The 19,490-nt window shown below is 40.6% G+C and overlaps 2 protein-coding genes across 2 annotated transcripts in view; both read left to right on the top strand.

Annotated features, from left to right (window-relative positions):
• SLC22A15 (solute carrier family 22 member 15) overlaps window positions 1–3,495 on the top strand; it is a 32,001-nt gene extending 28,506 nt beyond the window's left edge. Inside the window, exons 11-12 of the mRNA XM_041411051.1 lie at window positions 196–384; window positions 3,403–3,495. Coding sequence (XP_041266985.1) covers window positions 196–384; window positions 3,403–3,489 — 276 coding nt within the window. The 3' untranslated portion in view covers window positions 3,490–3,495. The remainder of the gene's footprint in view (window positions 1–195; window positions 385–3,402) is intronic.
• Window positions 3,496–3,513: 18 nt separating this feature from the next.
• Window positions 3,514–19,490, top strand: part of MAB21L3 (mab-21 like 3) — a 35,054-nt gene continuing 19,077 nt past the window's right edge. Inside the window, exon 1 of the mRNA XM_041411049.1 lies at window positions 3,514–3,731. The gene's annotated coding sequence lies outside the window, so the exon portion shown is untranslated. The remainder of the gene's footprint in view (window positions 3,732–19,490) is intronic.

The raw sequence follows: 19,490 nt of genomic DNA, 5'->3' as shown, positions 1-19,490 counted from the left end.
ACAAGATACAATTGACAATACTGGTAAAAAACCCAACCAAACAAACAAAAAACCCACAGCAGAAGGACTGGTGACTTTTGTGCTAAATAGGGGCACAAACACTGCCAGAGGGAATGGTTGCAAAGGCTAGGTGTTTTAATATGCAACATGAACTACAAGGAGCCAATCTCAACCTAACTCTGTTATTTTTTCCAGAAATCTGTACAGTGGTCTCTGCCTTACATTGTGTTTGGAGCAACTGGTCTGTTGTCTGGGCTCTTAAGCTTGTTGTTGCCAGAGACCTTAAACAGCCCTTTGCTAGAAACTATTTCAGACCTGCAGGTGTGCTCCTACTGGAGGCTGGGTGATGAAGCCATGTCACTGCAAGCCCTAGATGGCTCACAGGTATACTAATTTTTTTCCTAGTACTTTTCTGTTATGTTTATTTCAGCTGTCAGCTTGAATCTGCCACTCTAAATAGATTAGGGTAGTGATTCTTGGCCTGTGGAGGATAGACCCCAAGGAGAAGGTAGGGTAGCAGCCCTACCATCATGTCTGAAATGTTTTCTGGAAATGCAGCCTGAAATATAGCTGGATTAATTCATCCCTTCAAGGCCACAAGTTTACGACATTTCCCTTTGGGATGAAGTGATGTCTGTGCATCTCTAATCTCTAAGACTGATTGCTACAGTGTGCTTCAGCCAAAGCTGGACACTGAAGCTTGAGAAGCCTTAGATGTTAACAAAACCAGAAGCCTGTTTGTGAAGGGTTGCTCTCAAAGGCAGCACACTACTTCTGACCTGCCCCAGCTGTTTTGCAGTGTCATTTACCAGGTCTGTCCTAGACAGGCTCTGAATGGGTTAAAGCCAGACTAACCTCTGAGATCTCTCCCACTATTGACTCCGTGAAATGAGATTCATTGAAAACACTGGGACTACAAAACTCTCAGGTATAAGCATAAATAAATGTGGCAGCAGGATGTTTTTCAATGAGGGTTCCATGGATTGTGATTTTCAGATCACTTCATTTTGTTAAACTTCTGGACACCTCTCTGGGTGTCTGTATCTTCCACTCACCTGGAGGTTTATTGACCTGGTTAATTCTCTGTGAATGAAGTGGGATTAGAAAGAAGTAGCTAGAGAGCTGGAAGTGGGTGTTTGAATCTGGATAAAGTTTTAAAGCTCAAATCCTGGTCCCAAAACTTTAAGTATGGAGGGGCTTTCAGAAATAGAATAAGTGGTCAGAAGACTTGAAGGGAAACTCGTAACAAACAATTTTAGTTGCCCTGTTAGGCTGAGATGAGACAGGATCCTTTTAACGCCTTTACTTTCATTTGAATAGTTGTTGGTCAAACACTCTGGCATTCAAAGGTAGTCATACTTATTTCCAGAGAAATCACATACTTCTAGAGTAGGGACATTGACTTCCTACCAGAAGCTTCAGTACATTGCCTTGTTTACCAAGTTTAGCTGTAATAGTTCTTGATTGGACAGCACAGTCTATTGACAAAAGCACCCTTGAAGAAAGGCTGAAAAAGGCAGCCCTGTAACCATTAATTTTATACTTTAGCTGCTTTACATGCTTATTTTATAAACATTTTCAACCGTACTGGATAATGTGTTATGGCACCACATTCTTGCTGACTACACAAATCCATTATATACATTTACATCAGCTGTTATTTTGGTAATTACATGATTATTACGTCTTAATTGTGCAGATGGTTCACCAACGAAAGCAATTTTTGTAAGCAGTGCAGGTGTTCCAGCTTACAGGTGGAAAGTCACATTTTTCATTTCTTCTTTAACCAACTACAGTCAGTATTACCCTTTGAGGTGACAAATATTGTGTGTTAGTATTCCGACAAATTGGTTAGCTTATGTCAGTCAGTCCTCTCAGGTTTAAATCTTCTTTGCTTGTCCTTCTGTAGGCTTAAAAATCCCAACCTGAACACAACCCACGAAAGGGGGTGTTGTTCTGAGTGGTTTTCAGGAGCATTTTGCCCAGATGGATTAAAATGACTGAATCTGAATGAAAAAGTCATTGGTTCAGGCCTTAACTAATCCTGTGACTTCAGTGAAGTTATATCTAGAATGCATTAGGGATTTATTTTAAAGCTCACAAAGAAAGTGCTGATAAAATAGAGAGCTGTTAAAGATTAACCCTATTTGACAAGGCCATGAGAGGTCTTATGAAGCTGTTGTGAGAAAGATTTAGAATTTATGTGGCATACCCTGAATTCCCCCTGTGGAATCCATTGTCCTTTTGTACCATTTTCAAAATAACATGTGTTCTGATTGCCCAGAACAGAGGTTTTGTTCCTGTTAACATATATGGATGTGATATTCAAGTTGGACAGCATCCAGTGATAGCCTGACTTTCCTCAAATAGTTTTAGAAGTCTAGGGAAAAAAAAGCCTAACATGATTCCCTTTACATCTTCTGACAGGTCGTAGTGCTCAAACTGTTTGAAATTCCTTTGCAGTTAACGCACATTGCTGTAGCAAAGCTCCTCTGAAGAGAGATCTAAAGCTACAGATTTTGCTTGCATGGTACTGTCAGTCATAATTGCACTATTTCCATTTCTCTATTTTTCACACTCTCTCTCACCCTTCTGAGCATATGACTAGACAGGCAGAGGTCTTCGGATGGGTGCAAGCATATTGGGGAAAAAATCCTAAATAATCAAATTAGATGGAGTTTATACTGGCAGGAGAACCTTTTTAACTGGAATAATTTGTGTCAGTTCCATGGAAAAATGCTTCACTGGCCAAATAAAAATCAATTAGCTGTAATAGCTGACTTTATTTTGGGTATGTCGTATAAATTATGTTGTGGAAAGGACTCTGACTGGAGTATGTATGCCTATAATAGGGATTTTACCTTTTGAACATACAGCATGGTAATGATTTTCCCTTTTCCATAACACTTTCATTTAGTGTTGCAGGGGGATCTTTTTAATTCAGCTTGCACAGTAAAATGTCTGTGCTACCCAAGTAAAAATATGAATTGTGGATGGAGAAGCTTTACCTAAATAAGTAATACATGTGTTCTGAGCTGTGGTGAGCTACTATGTTTCCAGTAGCTCTCCACAGAGTAGGCACCTTAGACTAAATTTAAGAAAGCTTAGTTAGTAGATTACCCCTCTAGCCAGTCTCTCCTGCATATATTCTCTAGCATACTGGTGGAGCAGAGAAAGTCCATCCACTACAACCCCCATGTCTTTTAAAGAGACTTTGAAGAACCAAGGATTTGAATCTGAATTCACATAATGTCTTTTATAAAGTTTAAATGCAGTGGTTTGACCTGTGTTTTCTTACTTTTTCTATACCAGCATTCCACAGAAGTGTGATGGTTCATGCTCTTTATATTGAGACTGATCTAGTGGCTTCAGTCTAACTAACGACTTCATTTTTGCTTCTAGTCTGGAGACAAAGACAGCTCTACAGGGAGTGGAAGTGAAGATGAGGAGTTCTATGATGCTGATGAAGAGACTCACATGATCAAGTAATGAAAAGAAGAAACACTGGCTCATTTTATGCCTCTTCTTGCCCAGTCAGTCCAGCTGTATGACAAGCACTGGGGACCTTGCTTGCCAGGCAATGCAATTGGGCAAGTGCCTGTGTTTTTCCTTACTTGGAGAGGGATTTGAGGACTGTTCAGACTGATGACATCACTGATGCTCTCCATACGAGGCAGCCATTCCAATTCTTGTGGTTCAGAGTACAGTGCATGGACTGCATTTGAAGCCAGGTGAGACAGCAGGAGTGAGATGGTGTATGTCAGAAGCCCAGGGAATAACCTAGGCTTAGACAGATTTGGACAGATCATCAGTGCATGTGTTAGTATTTTATTTTCAAGGTGGTGGATTTTATTTTAGTACAAATTGGTAAACTTGGAAACAACCACTGTATTTTCCATAAGGGTGAAAGTGGTCAGAGCATGTGCTGTGTGCTACTCCAATGGGAAAAATTGCTGAAATTGTATGTTAAAATGGCTTTTGCATATTCAGTAGAGGAGAGGCAGCTGCAAACAAAAGGTTTCTCAGTGTGCACACCTGTGCAGAGTTACAGGTGCAGGTGGTTAGTCATGAGCTGGGCTTTAACTTAGTGATAATGGAAGGCTGGGAGGAAGGACTACACAAAAGAGCAGCCACAAAGCCTGTGAACATAAGGAACATCACTGACTTTTTTCCTTCTTTTCATACACAAAGCTTTTTCTTGGTCTTCTGCATATGTTTGCCACATGTTCCCCACATCTCAGCATGGCTGTTTATAGCTTTGCCAATTGTTACCTTGTCCTCACTTTGCCATAACTGTTGAAGCTCAGCAACTTCTCTGTGGAGTGAAATCATTCTGTGATGGATATAGTTTCCTGGGTGCGACAAAGGTGAGGTGTTTGTCAGATACCGTGTGTGTGGTGTGATAGAATATATAGCTCACTTTTGTGGGCCTATGTGGGTCTTTATTTCTGGTAAAGGCTTAAGTCTGAAGTGGTAAGAGGAACTTGTGGGGTGCTGTTATATTTTGGGTCCTATTATCAGGAAGCTGCTAGTGTTTATTTTAAAATCTTGTGTGTAGCTAAGGTTTTCATTTAAAAAGACAGCAGATCTCTTTGGACCTATTTCGTTACTTGATGTTTTTTCACCAGTGCTTACTCAAGCACTTGGTTACTTGACCTTGTTAGGGAAAACAACTTCAGTTTCCTGTTTCACTGAACTTTCTGTAAGTGCTTCAATAGAGGGATATGGAATCCTAAAATGCGAAACATGAACACGTGGAATGTTCCAACTACAAAAATTATTCAGTTTTCTTGATGACATTGTCATCTTCATCCTCTAACCTGTGGCTTTCTCTTTGTTAAGATTGGTTTCCATAAAATGTTAATCTTCCTACTTTGAGTTCCTAGCAAAGTAGCACACAATGGCAGCAAATATATTTTCAGGCTCACGAGTCATTTTTGCAGATCTTAGAATTAAAAAAGGTGGGTCTAAAAATATCAAAAAGTTGTCTGCTGAATATTTCCTGGTTAAAGTGGGAAGTTCCTTTACTCTGCAAGGAAGTGAAAGTAACCACATCTGAAGTTTGCAGCTGGCTGCTTGAACTTTGTTCGCTGGAAACTGTGACACAGAGCAAAGTGCAACTGCCCTGGTTGGTGCAGAGAGCAGCCCAGAGTCTGCAGTTTGACACATGCAGCATTCCACTTGGCTCTGAACTTGATCCGGTGTTGACTGTGAGCAAAGCTGGGAACTTCAGTCCCTATGAACAGTCTATCATTATTGTTGTGATTTTTGCCTGTATTATTCTTCACTGGAAGAATTCTCACTCGTGGTCTTCACTTCCCCCCCCCCCCCCCCCCCCCGACTGTTGAGTAGCTGTTGTAGATGAGACACTTTTTAACCCAGGTTGGTAGTCTTTCTGCCTTATTTGGCCCTTTTGTGTTTAAGAAAATTTCACCAAATAAGGTACTCAGAAATAACTGGAAAAGTTGGAGCTATTCAAATAGTTTTAAATTTTTTACTCACACTTTAATTTATAGACAGCTGGGAAAAATGACTTTTTGTTGCTGGTGACAAACAGCAGTAAGCCTGGTAGTAATAACATGTTGCCAAAAACTGACAATTGTTTTTAGGTGTTTGTTACCTCTTTCCCTCTCTGGGTATTAGGTGGAATAAGTCAGGAACTGTCATTATCTGCTCCTGGCAACCCTGTGCAATGCCACAAGACCCTCAATAGGATTTTCATGAACAGTAGGATGCTGTAATGTTTCAGGTGGAGAAGATTACTCTTTGCAGGACCTGAGCTAGATTTTGTGAATCTTCAGATAAAAATTAAATTTACCTCTCCACTCATGCGCTTTTATATCGTTGGTATACATATGTAAAATTGCAAAAACAAGAGTGAAGACAAAATTAGCAATTTTTTTGCATAGGAATTACTGCTCTTTTTTAACCTTAAATCTGTCCCATGGTTTCATATTTGGAATTTTAAAGGGAATATTTGAAAAGGAATTCTAAATCTTCCATTGTTAGTTTCCCATATCAGTTAATTCAGGTTTAGAGGAGAGAAATCCTGCAGGAGGAGCTCAGCAATGTAGCATCAGACTTTGCTGTCCAGCTTTGTGTTCTGAAGTTCAAATCCATTAGGTGCATTGAGTTTCTTTTCTGAGGCTGTTCATTTTTAGTATGAGCTGGCCTTCTGGTACAGAAACCTGTAGGATCACTTTTCTTCTTATCCATGATGTGTAATGCTTTACAGTATTGAGATAGTTGTATCTCAGTGTCTGGGTAGTAAGTTTGCCATGAGGAGCTACTGGAAAGTAGAACACTGGGTACATCAGTTTATTACATGTTGTAGTGCTAGGAGTCTGAGAACCTTGGTTTCAGTTTACTGCAGTATGATAATCTTCTGCCATGTTTTTTGCTAGAGTAGCCAGTACTGTTAGCTGTTTTCATTTGTGCAGGCACTAAGATAGCACTTTTCCCAAGGTGGAATTTCTTCTCTGGATTCCTTTGGCTGTGATTTTTTTTTCTTTTTTTTTTTCTTTTCTTTTTTTTTTTTTCTTTTTTCTTTTTTTCTCTTTCTTTTTTCTTCTTTTTTTGCTTTTTTTTTTCTTTTTTTTTTTTTCAGGTAGCTCACTTAGTGGGATTATGCTAGAGAGAAGAAAACTTTTCCCATGGTGCTGATTAGTCAGGTCTCAGAAGAATCCCAAACGTACCTCACCTGCCTGGGGAGCTCACAAGTGATAAGTGAATACACCTAGAGTGAAGGAGAGTGACAGGTCATGTGAGGCAGCATGGAGGAGAATGAGCTAGAAGAAGTGGAAAAAAAAATTGGAGGATTCCACTGAAACACTTTAGGGCATGGGTAAGTGAAAACACAAAATAGCAACTGTTGGGTGGAAATACCCTTTAGCACAATACAATTTTATATTTCTCCTGAAAACAAAGCTAGTGCTCTCTATTTAGGAATTGGAAAAGTGCTGTTCAGAGGCCCCTGACATACCAGACACTTAGCTCTGTGTTAAAGGAGAGCCAGAGATGACTCTGTGTTCAGGTCAGGATGCTAAGTGAAGAACCTCTCCAGACACCTAGCTAACATGGAGCAGGTTGCAGCTTGTTTGTCCATGCTTTAAGGATGGGAGCCACATGCTCATCAGCTCAAAGTGTGCATCCGTGCCAGCTTTTCCAAACTGTGTGGATGTTCTGAGGTTAGTGGGATGTCATTTACAGAACCATGGGGAATGCAGTTGATCCGTACATTTTACCGTGTATTTCACCTAAGCATATAAAAGCAGTTTGCAAGAGAATGTTTTTCTTGTACTCAGGAAAAGGGGAAAGTGAGGAATTTTTTTCTGGAGTATGTTAAAGGGAACACTGAAGCTAAAACTCTTGTTCTTGAGTCTTCTGAGTGCAGATTGGGTGAGCAGTATTTTGTTTTAGCTGAAGGTTGCATGCTATTTATCCCTTTTCCCACCCCGTGAGCGCTTCTCTGGTCATGCTCTTTGGCACAGCTGAATCTGTGACTGCAAACTGTGAGCCTTGCAGTAAAGATGTCAGAAAAGCCCAAGAGCAGTGCTGTCATTTGACGGTAGAAGTTTGTCTGGCCTGACACACAATGCTTGTATCAGAAATGTCTATATTCAGCTGTTTACCAAACAGGAGACTTAGGGTATAGCTGTATCTTGAGTCTCATTTGTTGTATCTTACTGTAAGGTATGTGGTGGAAGGCACCTATGTAAGAAAACCTCTCTAGCAGATCTAAATGTGGAATTGGAGGGGAACAAATGTATACATCATTTTTCCATGCTGTATATTTTAATGTATTTTAATTTTGTCTAGTCTCTTGTAGCCTTCAGATTTTCCAGGTGCTACTGTTATTTAAGGCTACTAGATCTGGGTAAAATTTTACCCAGGTAGTCTGAATTTACTGAACTTTCTCATCCTAATTTTGGTACTGTTCTCTGTTTCTGTCATTCTGAAAAATGCTTCTGTATTGCCTAATAGGGAATAGATTTTTTTTGTTCTAATTTGAAGTGCCTGTTTTGTGAAAGTATTTGTTAATTTCCTCCATCAGTTTTATATGGGACTATGTGTAAAGTAGCATCATAGAATTGGATTATATGAGTGCCAAAGACAGTTTTTGCTGGAAAGCAATAGTCCAAAACTAGTTCTAGCTGCCTTTATTTAGACTTTATCCATGCAGAACTGGTCCGCAGAACTGGTATTTACAAGCATCCCTGAAACTATAGGGACAGAGAGTTACCTTTGTTTGCTTGTCTTTCATTGTTTAGTACACTTAAGTAGCTTTTGTTTCTGAGAAACCAAAGAAATTAAATGAAGGATTAAAGTGTTTTTTGTAGAACATTCAGAGTTTATACCATGTAGCCATTACAGAGAAATCTGCAGAACCTGTTTTGATTCTGAGTTGCAAGTGTCAAAGTTTACTCTCTAAGACTGATAAAACCTGGTTAAAAACTGCACACTGGAATTTGTTAGTTCATTCATCAATCTTACAAGTTAGCATTGCCAGTATACAGTTTGCCTGGAGCTTCATGGGATCTAGCAGGTTTTTATAAAATGCACACTCTGTTTGAGGCATTGCTAAATAATAATGTATGGTTTTTAAATCCCTACTACAACTAATATTCACTGCACATCTGCCATGTCATAGCTGCATGTTTGTCAGCAAAAAAGCAGGTGGATAAAACTTCCTGCAGCGAGGGCTGATTAGGCCCAGAAGAAAGATTATCTCTTTTGAGCCATTCTCTGCTATGTGTACAGAATAAAGGGGGACCATGGGGTGTATACAGTAAGATTGTAGGATGGAGTATGTTTCAATACTTACCTGCCCTCACTAAAGGTTTCTAGAGGAAATCTGTCTTTATCGTGCATGTTTCTGCTTCCCACCAACATGAGGTGCTCATTTTGTACCTACTTTGTTAGGAGCCAGGCAAAAAGTATGGTGGTAAGAAAACCTTTGCAAGTATTGGAAGTTGTATTTACTTAAAAGTACATCTGTTTTCAAACAAAATGTTTTTAAGCTATGGAAGCCTGATTGGGAGACAGGCATTTCTGATGTTAGTCTGTAGGAAAAATCAGTTTTGCAGATACTGGTGAAAACTGTTACAGGGCAAACAACTGCTAGGCGATTTATGGTGAGAGTTGTGTATGCTTTGATTTTAAGTATGCCTCTAAAATACTGGTTTCTGGTATTTGATCCCTTTCATTCCTCAAAATCCAACCCAGATTTTATTTTGTTCTTCTTAAAATTTGGGTAATGTGGAAATGGGAACATATGGATACTTTTAATGCACTACCTTTGCTTCCTGAGTCAAATAGTATTTTGATTTTTTAAGCTACCTCTTTTATGTTGAGCATTTTGTTGTCACTTTTGTATTTCATTGATTTGGGAAACTACAAAATATTTCCTTTTTTTATTTGTGTGGGAATCTATGACTAAGTCCTCAAGTCATTCTTCCCTTTTAAAGGTTTTGTCAAAGGCCTTTTAAGTTTAGTTAAAAGACTTAAAATTTCCAAGGAGCATCATAATTCCACAGTTAGAACATGGCTTTTCTGTATATATTATTTGCCTTTAAAAGGGACAGAAAGCCCTTAAATTTATACTAATATAGCTGAAGGCATGACTTTTCAGGGGCAGTAAGTTTTGAGTTGGGCGCCTTTAATCAATTTAACTTATTGCCAATTAGAGGGTTTTGTTACTGCTTTGGTATTGGAATTAAAAATAATGAAAACACTTAAGGAAAATACTGCTGCTTTTCTCCAGACGCTGGTCTTCCTTCTCTCTACCTATGCCATCCACCAATTCCTTGGCTGCTTGTCATGCTCGGTCCCTTCAGCAAGGCAACAGGCAGCGCAGGAGACTAGGATCAGTTTGTTGTTTGTTGCTTCTGTTTGTTCAGTGCTCTTTGTTTCTTGTTCGCTGCTCTCTTGTGGGTTCCATCACCAGCCACGAGCCTTTTAGAGTTGTAGCTCCTGTTCAGTCTACTCTAAGCCTCTGCTCAGGCTGATTTTCCTTTGATGTTTCTGCTTAGCTGTTTTTGAGTTTCTCTTGTGCTGGTGTGGGCTTATTCTTTTTCCTTGTCCAGTTGTAGCACTGTAATCTCTTTTTCTTGGCGTTTACAGCCCTGTCTTAAACATGCTTTTGTCCAAGTGCCATCAGCTCCTCTGGCAGTGTTGGAGTGCAGTGGGTCAGTGCTTACTGGGCCTGAGAGGCAGTGGCCACTACCTGAAACACAGGAGGATCCATAGGGAAGCACCTTTCTAATGTCAGGAAGATGGAGCACTGGCACAGGTTGCCTGGAGAAGTTGTGGAGCCTCCATGTGTGCAGACACTCAGGAGTCATGGGGACATGGTCCTAGGCAGTCTGCTTTAGCAGTTGGCTCTGCTTGAGCAGGGAGGTTGGGCCAGGTGACCTCCAGAGAAGGTGCCTTCCATCCTCAGCCATTCTGTGATTGCTGTGCTGGCTGTTGCTGAGCTGTCTGGGACCAGCACAGGCAGTCCCTGGCATCTCACAGGACGCCCTGCACCCTCTCGCTGCCCGAGCCCTGACAGCCGTGCTCATACACCACTCCACAGGGTTTTCTTGCACATCAGATCCTTGGCCTGGGCTGACAGGTGGCTGGTACTGTGTTGCCTTTCTGTGTTGCTGTTGTCTTAGGTCAAGTAACTGAAACTCCTAAGGACATAAACAGACATTTATAGCCAAGCTCTGTCTGTGTGCATTTACATCCTTGCTGATTTCAGAAAACAGAAGTTAGACCTCCTCTTGACCAGAGGGGTAAACTACAATTTTTCTGCTCCACCTTTCATCATCATGAAAACAAATCTTTGTGTATTCTCTGTATGCTGTAGACTTTTGCATTGTTTTCTCATTCCTCTTTAATTTGAACTAACAATCAGAAGTTCTTGCCAGTTGAGAGCTGAGTAACGGGAAATTAGTAACAGGGGCAGGGGGAGCAGATCCAGTTCAAAACTGAAGTTGTATATAGTCGATGTGTGTACTGTTAAATATTTAATTTGGATTAATGGAATACTGAGTGTTACAAGCCTTCCCATATTAAAATGAAGACTGATATATTTCAGAAGTACTTTCTCTTCTTTAACTGTATTAGTGTGCTGTTGTTAACTTAGAGCTGTACTGCTGGAAAGTCTGTTTGTAGAATACTTCATCTGAGAAGTCACAACTGAAGACAGCATAAGCTTTTCCACAGTAGACCTTTTATGGTGATATATTCATATGTTCTGTGAACAGCTGTTGGATCCATCTTTTTAAGATGTTCTTTGCCATAGGTGAGGGGCCATAACAAATGTTGAAATATTCAGAATAATTGCACTTATCTATTCTGTTTTCTTATTGTATTTCCTATGCATACTGCCTTACCTGTATGTATTGTACTTCACTGGAGGTACAAAAATCACTATTAGGTTCTTAATTTACAATGTGTTAATGAGTTTTTAAAATAATTCTGTAATACTAAATATTTTCCAGTGATCTCTGTCGACTAAGAGAGGGTGATGATGGGTAAGCCCAGGTGAATTTAGTCAGAAAGTTAATATTGGTTTCTTTCTCTTTCTTTCTCTTTTAATTTCTGAATTATTTCAATAATTTTAAATACATCTTTTCTTTTAAGAATTTTGTAGAGGCTAACCTATGTTAGTAAGCCAACTTTTAGGTGATTTGTAACAGCTCTGATACTGCCTCTGACTCGTACAGTTCATCCAATGTCTTTGTAACTTATTTTGTGCCTTTACTTCCCCTGACACAAAATGTCTCAATAAAACAAGTTCTTTTGCAACACCACAACCTATTTTATTGTACTGATTTTTTTACTTGCCTGACCCTTTTGTTTTGTTTTCTGGAGGGACGTGAAGCTCTCAGAATAGAATAGATATTTCTAATGGACTCTGCAGAAGAAAATTGACAAGGTGGAAAGCAGGTCATTTTGGAAAGGCAGTGCTACAAAGCGCCTGGGAAACTGGGACTGTCAGTACTAATCAATATATTCCACCATATCTATCACAAATCATTTCTAACAAAAACTGGCACCAGTGGGATGTGAGAATCAATTTACTACTGGCTTCAGTTGTGCTGATTGATGTTGAAAGACTGGAAACACTTTGGGGGGTTTAGCATAGCGAAACGTCTGTGGTGGTGTTACTAACATGTACTGGGGGAGTTCCCATGAGCTCTAGTTGTCTCTTAAACACCCCTTCTTAAAGTGGATGCAAATGCACAAGGCCATAGTCCCTGTCCTCAGTGCTCCTGCCAAAACATCTTGTCAGGGAATGGCAAAATTTGAACATTTGTCTTCATTACCTGGCAATGAGGTGATAAATAGCTTGACTGCATTTCCTGTCCCCTGTCCAGTGGCAAAGAAAATATTGTCAGAATCTGGAAAAAGTGACTGTGGGGAATAGGGATCAGTGCTCTGTTCTAAACTGCCATTTGATTGTTTTCTCTGCCAGCCTTTGCTTTGTTACAGAGCAGTTCATGGTGTCCCTGGTAGCAGAACTGAATAGCTCTGTGCTCCTGTGAATGCTGTTCTTCCCTTCTGCCCCAAACTGTCCCTCTCCCACCAGACGACTGGTAGCATTATTCACCTCATTTTCCATTTGAAGCACATCTGCTTGTTTCCCTCCCTCCATGAGAATCCAAGGAGCAGAAAGATGGCTTTCTCCTTCATGCACAAGCCTGGCCAAGCAACTTGCTCTGCATATTCCCAGTGCTTTTATTCCACTGTTGCTTTTCCTCCCCTGCTCCCATTTTCAGTGCCCTTAATCTGCATTTAACTAGTTCTAGCCCTGAATATCTGTCCCGTGGCCTGTCACTGCCTGGAGCAGATACAGCACAAACAACTGACCCGCTCCCTTTGGCAGTTTGGCTTTGACTGCACAAAACAGCCAATAAAGGGGAAAGGGCTGGGCAGCTGATTATGGGAATTAGCTTGATGCTGTATAGTTTTATAGGTCTGAGATAAAGGAGGAAGTGTTTACTTGAGAATTAAATTGCTTGCTTTCTCCTGCTACCTGCTCTTCAGATGACAGATTTTCAGAAGTTATAAACTAAAAGAAAAGCATATGTATTAGCCAGACATAGCTTGGACTGGAGGCTGTTAGCTCATCTTCCAGTGACTGAATCTGGAGTGTGTAGCTATGCAGGTCATTATCTGATCTGTCTAGAAATTCTCTGAAAAGACTTGACTGAAGCCTCTGTAGAGATTCTGACAAGTCTTGTTCTCACTAGTTTGCTGATTATCTTGGTCTGCTTTGTGGTACATACATCATACTTCTAATAAAAAGCAAATTATTTCTCACTTCTGCTGGTGCTCTCATTGCACAGTAATTGTTCCCTTGTGGCAGTTGTTTCCCTCTGGGCCCATCCATTGCAGAGTCCCAGTGACTCTCCTCCCCTGCTTTCTTCCCACACAAAGCATGTAGTTGTCTGGGCCTCCCTCTGTGCTTTTCTTGAGACACTTCTACAGGTATATTGGCAAAATCTTTAATCCTGACTGCTTCTTCAGCTTCTCCTTTTTATCCTCTCCACAGTGCCACATTAGTTCTGGGACACAACAGAGTGTCCAAGTTGACATATCCTAAGGATCACCTGGGAAGTTTAGTACCTTTGACCTTGTGTATAGGGTGGCAAGCTGAAGACTTTGATCAGACATATTTTATAGTAGATTGGCAATACTGCTCACCAAGATCATACAAAACCACATCTGCTTTTCATGTGGTTCAGACAGAATGTGGCTGTCAGCTGTCTTCACTCAGTTGGGGGCTTTTTGTGGTTTTTTGTTTGTTTTGGGTGGGAGAGAATGGGGTTTTTTTGCTTCGTTGTTGTTGGGGCTTTTTTTGTTGTTTTGTTTGGTTGGTTTAGCTTTTTTTTTTTTTAGTCTCACTTTCCTCCCACACAAGTATTTCTTCCAGCACTCTAAAATAGCTCCCGAGGACCAGGCTTTTTTGGCCTGGAGACCCTTCTCAGTTTCCTTGCTCAAGCTGAACTGTTTGTTCTGCAGTAATTGTATTTTGATCAAGAGAAGGCAATAGATCTTACAGGTGTGTAGCTGTTATTGGCCTGTGATACATGAGACCTAGTTTCTAGCTCTGGCTCCAGTGAACTCTTGTACGTTTTTTATTAGTCAGTGACTGGATGAAGCACATCAACAGGGATGCCAGTCTGAGTCTTCTCTCTCCGAAGTGAGTTTGTGTTGGAGTGACTGTTCTCACTTAGCACTGGTAATTTACTCAATTTACTTCAAACTGCTGTGGACTCAAGCAATAAGTTCTGAATCGGGTCAATTTGGACACAACAGCAAAATGTAAAAATAATACAAGCTAACATTGCACTCTGAGAGCAGTCATGAAAAAGAAATACCAGCTCCTGGAAATGCAGTGATCCAGCCTCATTCAGCCCCTCTTGTTGACAGAGCATCATTGCAAGCATGCTTCTTGGTTTGGCTCTTTTAAATCTTGGACTTGGTCTCTCTGTCCCAAGTTACTGTACCTCTAAATTTAAAATCCTTTTCTTGACACCTGAAAATAACCAGCAAACCTATGCTGACATCAAAAGTCAGGCAGCTTTTTCTCACCTGGAAAGACTTCTGCTATTAAAGGTTTTCCCAGTTGCACTGTGCTCTGCCAAACATGTTTTTTCCAGATGCTGTTTTTCTAACCATGTGTGGTACCATCAGTTCTATCAAGTATTTCCTTTTTGGCATGCAGACTATTTACCTAGGCGTATAAATAAAAGTGCTGGAAGGCTCTCATTTGTGTGGATGTTGGGTGCAGGTAGGTTTTCAAGATGGTGGGACATCCTGATTGAAACAGCAGAACAGTAGTTGTAGTTTAGTGATGGATAAAACAGAGGAAAAATATCCACAGAAATGGTCTAGTGGAATATTTTATGTTTAAATTATCATGCACTGAACTTGCACTATTTCAGTGAACTTTCGGAGGACAGTACATGGAGTTAGAACTCAAAATGCCAGTTTTCCTGTCCCACATCTCAGTAAACTCTCCTGGAAGCCTCAGAGCTGATGCAGCCAGGACTCCCAGCTTTCTGCCTCTCCTGCCATCTTCTGAGCTGACCATTTTAAACTTGGAAATTTCCAGGCCCTGGACACATCACCACACATGGTCCCAGTGATGTTGGCAATACTAGAAGCACTGCTGTTTGATTTATATTTGTTGCCCAGTGGCTTGATGCTTAACAGCAGCTGCAAAATGGACTGGATTCTGATGAATTTCCTAGCTGAGGCTGGTCAGTGGTGGGTAGCAGCATTATAATCTCAGCATTTTTCAGAATTTCCCACATCCTCAGCTGGTGATCCTGCAGTGATCACGTTCTTTGGAAATACTACACTGCAGCCTGAAAACATTCAGGTTGTAAATAATTTGGGGTTGAAAATCTCTTCCCAGATTATGAGAACTCATTTCTAGCAAAAGCTGTCTGCCTTTTTCTGATGTGTCTGGTAAGACCACGAATGGAAAAAAGATACCAGGTTTTATAAATGACTGGACTTGATCCAATCCTGTTCTTAGTTTGGAAAGGATATAAACCTTTAACTTGCTTGATATGAAGTGCAGGCCCAAGGCTAATGTGAGAATGTGAGGCAGTGAGAACAAGCAGCATAAGCATTTGGAGCATTTTTGAGCCTGCCAAGTATTGATTGGTAATGGGAGAGAATGAGTGGAGAAGCATTTCAATTTGGCACCCATGTGTGATTCTGGTGCTGTCACAGTGAATTAGCAGGACTTTCTTTTCCCTCTAGTCCATCCCAGGCATTTGTCATTGAAGTATCCCCTTTGCTCATATCAACTTGTTAAAAGACAAAGTGGAAGAAAACCCAAATAAATTCCCAGAACTTTTGCCCCCAAAAAGCCCGATTATGTTATGCTGCTATCCTCTGAATGGAGACTGAACAGTTCTAACGACTGTCACAGCATAAATGTTATAGGGGATTCGAGCTACAATTACTCATTTTGCACAGTCACTTAATCCACTAATGGGGAGAAATGGGACAACAGTTTAAGAAGGCAAGAGAACTGTCAGAGATTATTAAATCTGTTGGGATCATTTGGTTTAGTAGTCTGTCTTGACCCAAGTACGTGCTTCAGCTAATGCAACAGACTTAATGCCTCCGGTAATTAGAGCAAGAGGAGATGGGTCATCATTAGCAACTAGAATTTCAGGGTTGTATTTCATCTGGAAGGCAGCATCTTCAACAGGGCATATTTGTTGCCACTGCAGATCATCTGTGAGTCACAAGTGGTACATTGGTCTGACTCATTTGTGTGATTTAGCAGAGGCTTTTTAATACATGCTCACTGTTCCGTATGAATAGTTTTTCTAAATAGTTGCCCAACAGAAAAAGGCACAATATTGGACAACCCTGTGCAGTTAATACTGCTGCTCTTATTTACAAGATGTTGGTGATTTCTTTATTGTTGTGCAGTTCACAGTTCATATTACTTTTGATTGTAGGTTTGAAATGTCTTTGTCATATCTGTGAAACTGAAAAGTGAAGAAAGGAGAGCCAAGCAAGCATGGAAAGCATCAGTAATTGGCATCTTCAGAGCATACAAGAGCCAATCTAATACCATTCAAGGCATATATTCACAGAATACTTTCACAAGGGTTTCACAGATCCAAAATCATATTCAGTCCTGCACATTGCCAACAGCATGAATGAAAATTATATACCACAGATTCAGTGTTTTTGCAGATACTAGGAAATTCTAAGTCCTCTTAAAAGAGTACTGCTAAGTAAATGAAGATGCAGGTACAAAGGAAATTAGCCACCATCTGAACTCCATTACGAGGTACTATGAAATGGGAACTGAAATAATATAAGTGGGGTGATGTAATATAGCTGAGTCATTCCATATGATCTTACACAGATCAGCAGGCAGGGAACTGGGACTTGAGAAAAGCAAAGTATTGATGTGTGGCTTGAAAATATTTGAAAGTTTATAAATCAATGGATGCTCCTCAAGCAGAATTTGGGTGTGTGTGATGCTGAAAACCTTCTCAGAAACACCACCAAAGAGGGAAGGAAAATTGCAGTGCTTCAGCAAGAACTGTCTGGAGAAACTCTCTCAAAAATATGCCCAGACCCTAGCAGGGGCTTAAGGCACTTCTAACAATCACTAGAAAAGAAAGGGATTCAGAGGTGTCAAAAGATAGCCATTCTCAGTGTGGATGAGAATCTCCTTAGAAACAAGTATACTTGGGAGTTCAATTTGCCAAATTTATCAAGTCCAAAAGCTCTCAATAGTGCTCATGTCCATGATATCTGATGGATTGTGAGCTAACTGGGACTGGAGAGACCTTTTGTGGTTTTGTCTTCACATGGTTGCCTGGCTTCAGCAGAGTGCTTTTTATCTCCATGAAGCCATTGTGAGCTTTTCACAAAAGAACGGGTCATCTGGTCCAACCTCCCTGCTCAAGCAAGGTCATTCCAAAGCACATGGCACAGGATTGCATACAGACAGTTCTGGAATATTTCCAGTGAGGGAGACTCCACAACCTCTCTGGGCAACCTGTTCCACTGCTTGATCAGCCCCACATTCATGAAGTTCTTTCTCATATTCAGGTGGAACTTCCTGTGCATCAGTTTCTGCCCATTGTCTCTTGTCCTGATGCTTGAAACCACTGAGAAGAGCCTGGCTTCATCCTCTTGATGCTCTCCTTCTTTCCTTCCGTGCTTCTTGAAGAGCGAGGAAAAAGAAATAGCCATTCTTCACTCCCTCTTGCTGGTGTGCCTGGGGAATTAAGTTGTTGTAGGCTCAGAGGAAATATTTTCTCAGGAGACTGTGTTTATCAGCCTTTGGAGCTTGGATCCATCTCAGATTTTCTCCACCTTAGCCTTACTGTATACAAGCACTGTCATGGTAGAAGGTTCCTGAGAAGGACCCATCCGATGGAGGTTTCTCGGCAGTACCACTATATCAGCTCAGTAGGCCTCACTGGAGAAGCCTGGATTCTTCCCAATTTGTGTCTACATCCTCTTTTATCTACGCAGATGTTCTGATTTCTGCTCTGTCCTTTCTCTTTACTCTTTCCTTCTGATGCAGGCTTTTCCCACAGTAACATTCCCTCTTCACACATGGCCATCTGCCTCTACTTTTCTGCTGCATTCTATGCTATTTGGTCCTCATGTGATGAACACAAGTTCTTGTGAGGTCAAGACTGGCTGCTGCCTCCCATACCACTCTAACCTGTATTTTGCTGATTGCTGGTGGTGTAAAGGCCTGTATCAGTTGTAGTATTTACTGTCAGCCAAATAGTAGCATAATATGTGCTACTTATAGGATGGAAATAATGGATAGATTATAATAATAAGGATAATAATAATAAGGATAATAATGATAATAATGATAATAATAATAATATATTATTATATGTTATTATATAAGATACGTTACTATATAAAAGATATGTTATTAATATATGTTATTATATAGAAGAAAAATTACCAAAACCAGTTCATCTCTCTGCCAGCACCATGTCTCTGGACAGCTGTCACAAGGAGAGACCTTATAGGAGAGAGAGACCCTTGAATCTCTCCTTGCTTCATAATACACATCTGAGGTTCTGAGTATTAATGTGTGGTGGTGTCAAGAGTGTTAAGGAAGTTATCTGCTGTATGTGCAGCTGGCTATCTGAGGGGGTGCAAGGGACCTAATGTTTTAGGGGCATGCTAATAATGGCATCTGACCATTTAAAAGGCTAATTCTCCTCTCTTGTACACTCTGCTTGGATATAATCCCATCCAACCAGCCCCTACAAGTTCTGTTCCAGCCTATTATTCCACTTACCTTCTTTCAGACCCTGCCTTTTATCTGGTTTCCCTAGCAGAGCTCACATAAACTGCTGGCCCCTCAGAGGAAAGATATCCAGTAAGTCTTGAAGTGAGCAAAAATGTGGTATGAGTCCCTAAACTTTAGGGAACCAAGAAAATCTTTTTCAGTGCCCAATCTAGTGGAACCTGGTTTGGGAAGTAAATGCCTACATGTCTTTGTGAAGGAGTGCTCAAGTTCCTCAGCAGAAAGACAATGGCAGCTGTCTCACAGAGAAAGGTTTGCTTTGTAGGGGCTGGGGAAGCAGATGTCCTGCAGGTATTTGTGCTCCAATTATTTAGTTAAATTAATATACTTCATATTTGACTTAATGAAGGACGTAATGAAGGATAACTAGCAACAACAGTGCCTCTCCTGAAGTAGCACCCTGTGCTCACCCAGGTGCTGCCTTTTGCCAGCTGCTGCAGAGGCAGTAAATTGGTCAAGCGATGTCAAAGTTCGTTTTCCAGGGGGAAATAGTGATTTTACCCAAAAGTGGAGTGTGCCTTCCTTAATAAGGAATGCTTAGCAGCATGGGATCTCATCTCTATACTCTGTCACTCCCTTCCATGTGCTGATGTACCCTTCTTTCTAAAAGCCACCAAGCTTCACTGGATCAATGAGGCCTGATCAATTGTTTTTGCCTCTG

The sequence above is a fragment of the Onychostruthus taczanowskii genome, unplaced genomic scaffold, assembly GCF_017590055.1.
Source record: "Onychostruthus taczanowskii isolate IOZ18803 unplaced genomic scaffold, ASM1759005v1 scaffold34, whole genome shotgun sequence".
NCBI lineage: Eukaryota > Metazoa > Chordata > Aves > Passeriformes > Passeridae > Onychostruthus > Onychostruthus taczanowskii.
Note: the sequence above shows the minus strand (reverse complement) of the source record. Positions and strands in the feature narration are given on the sequence as shown.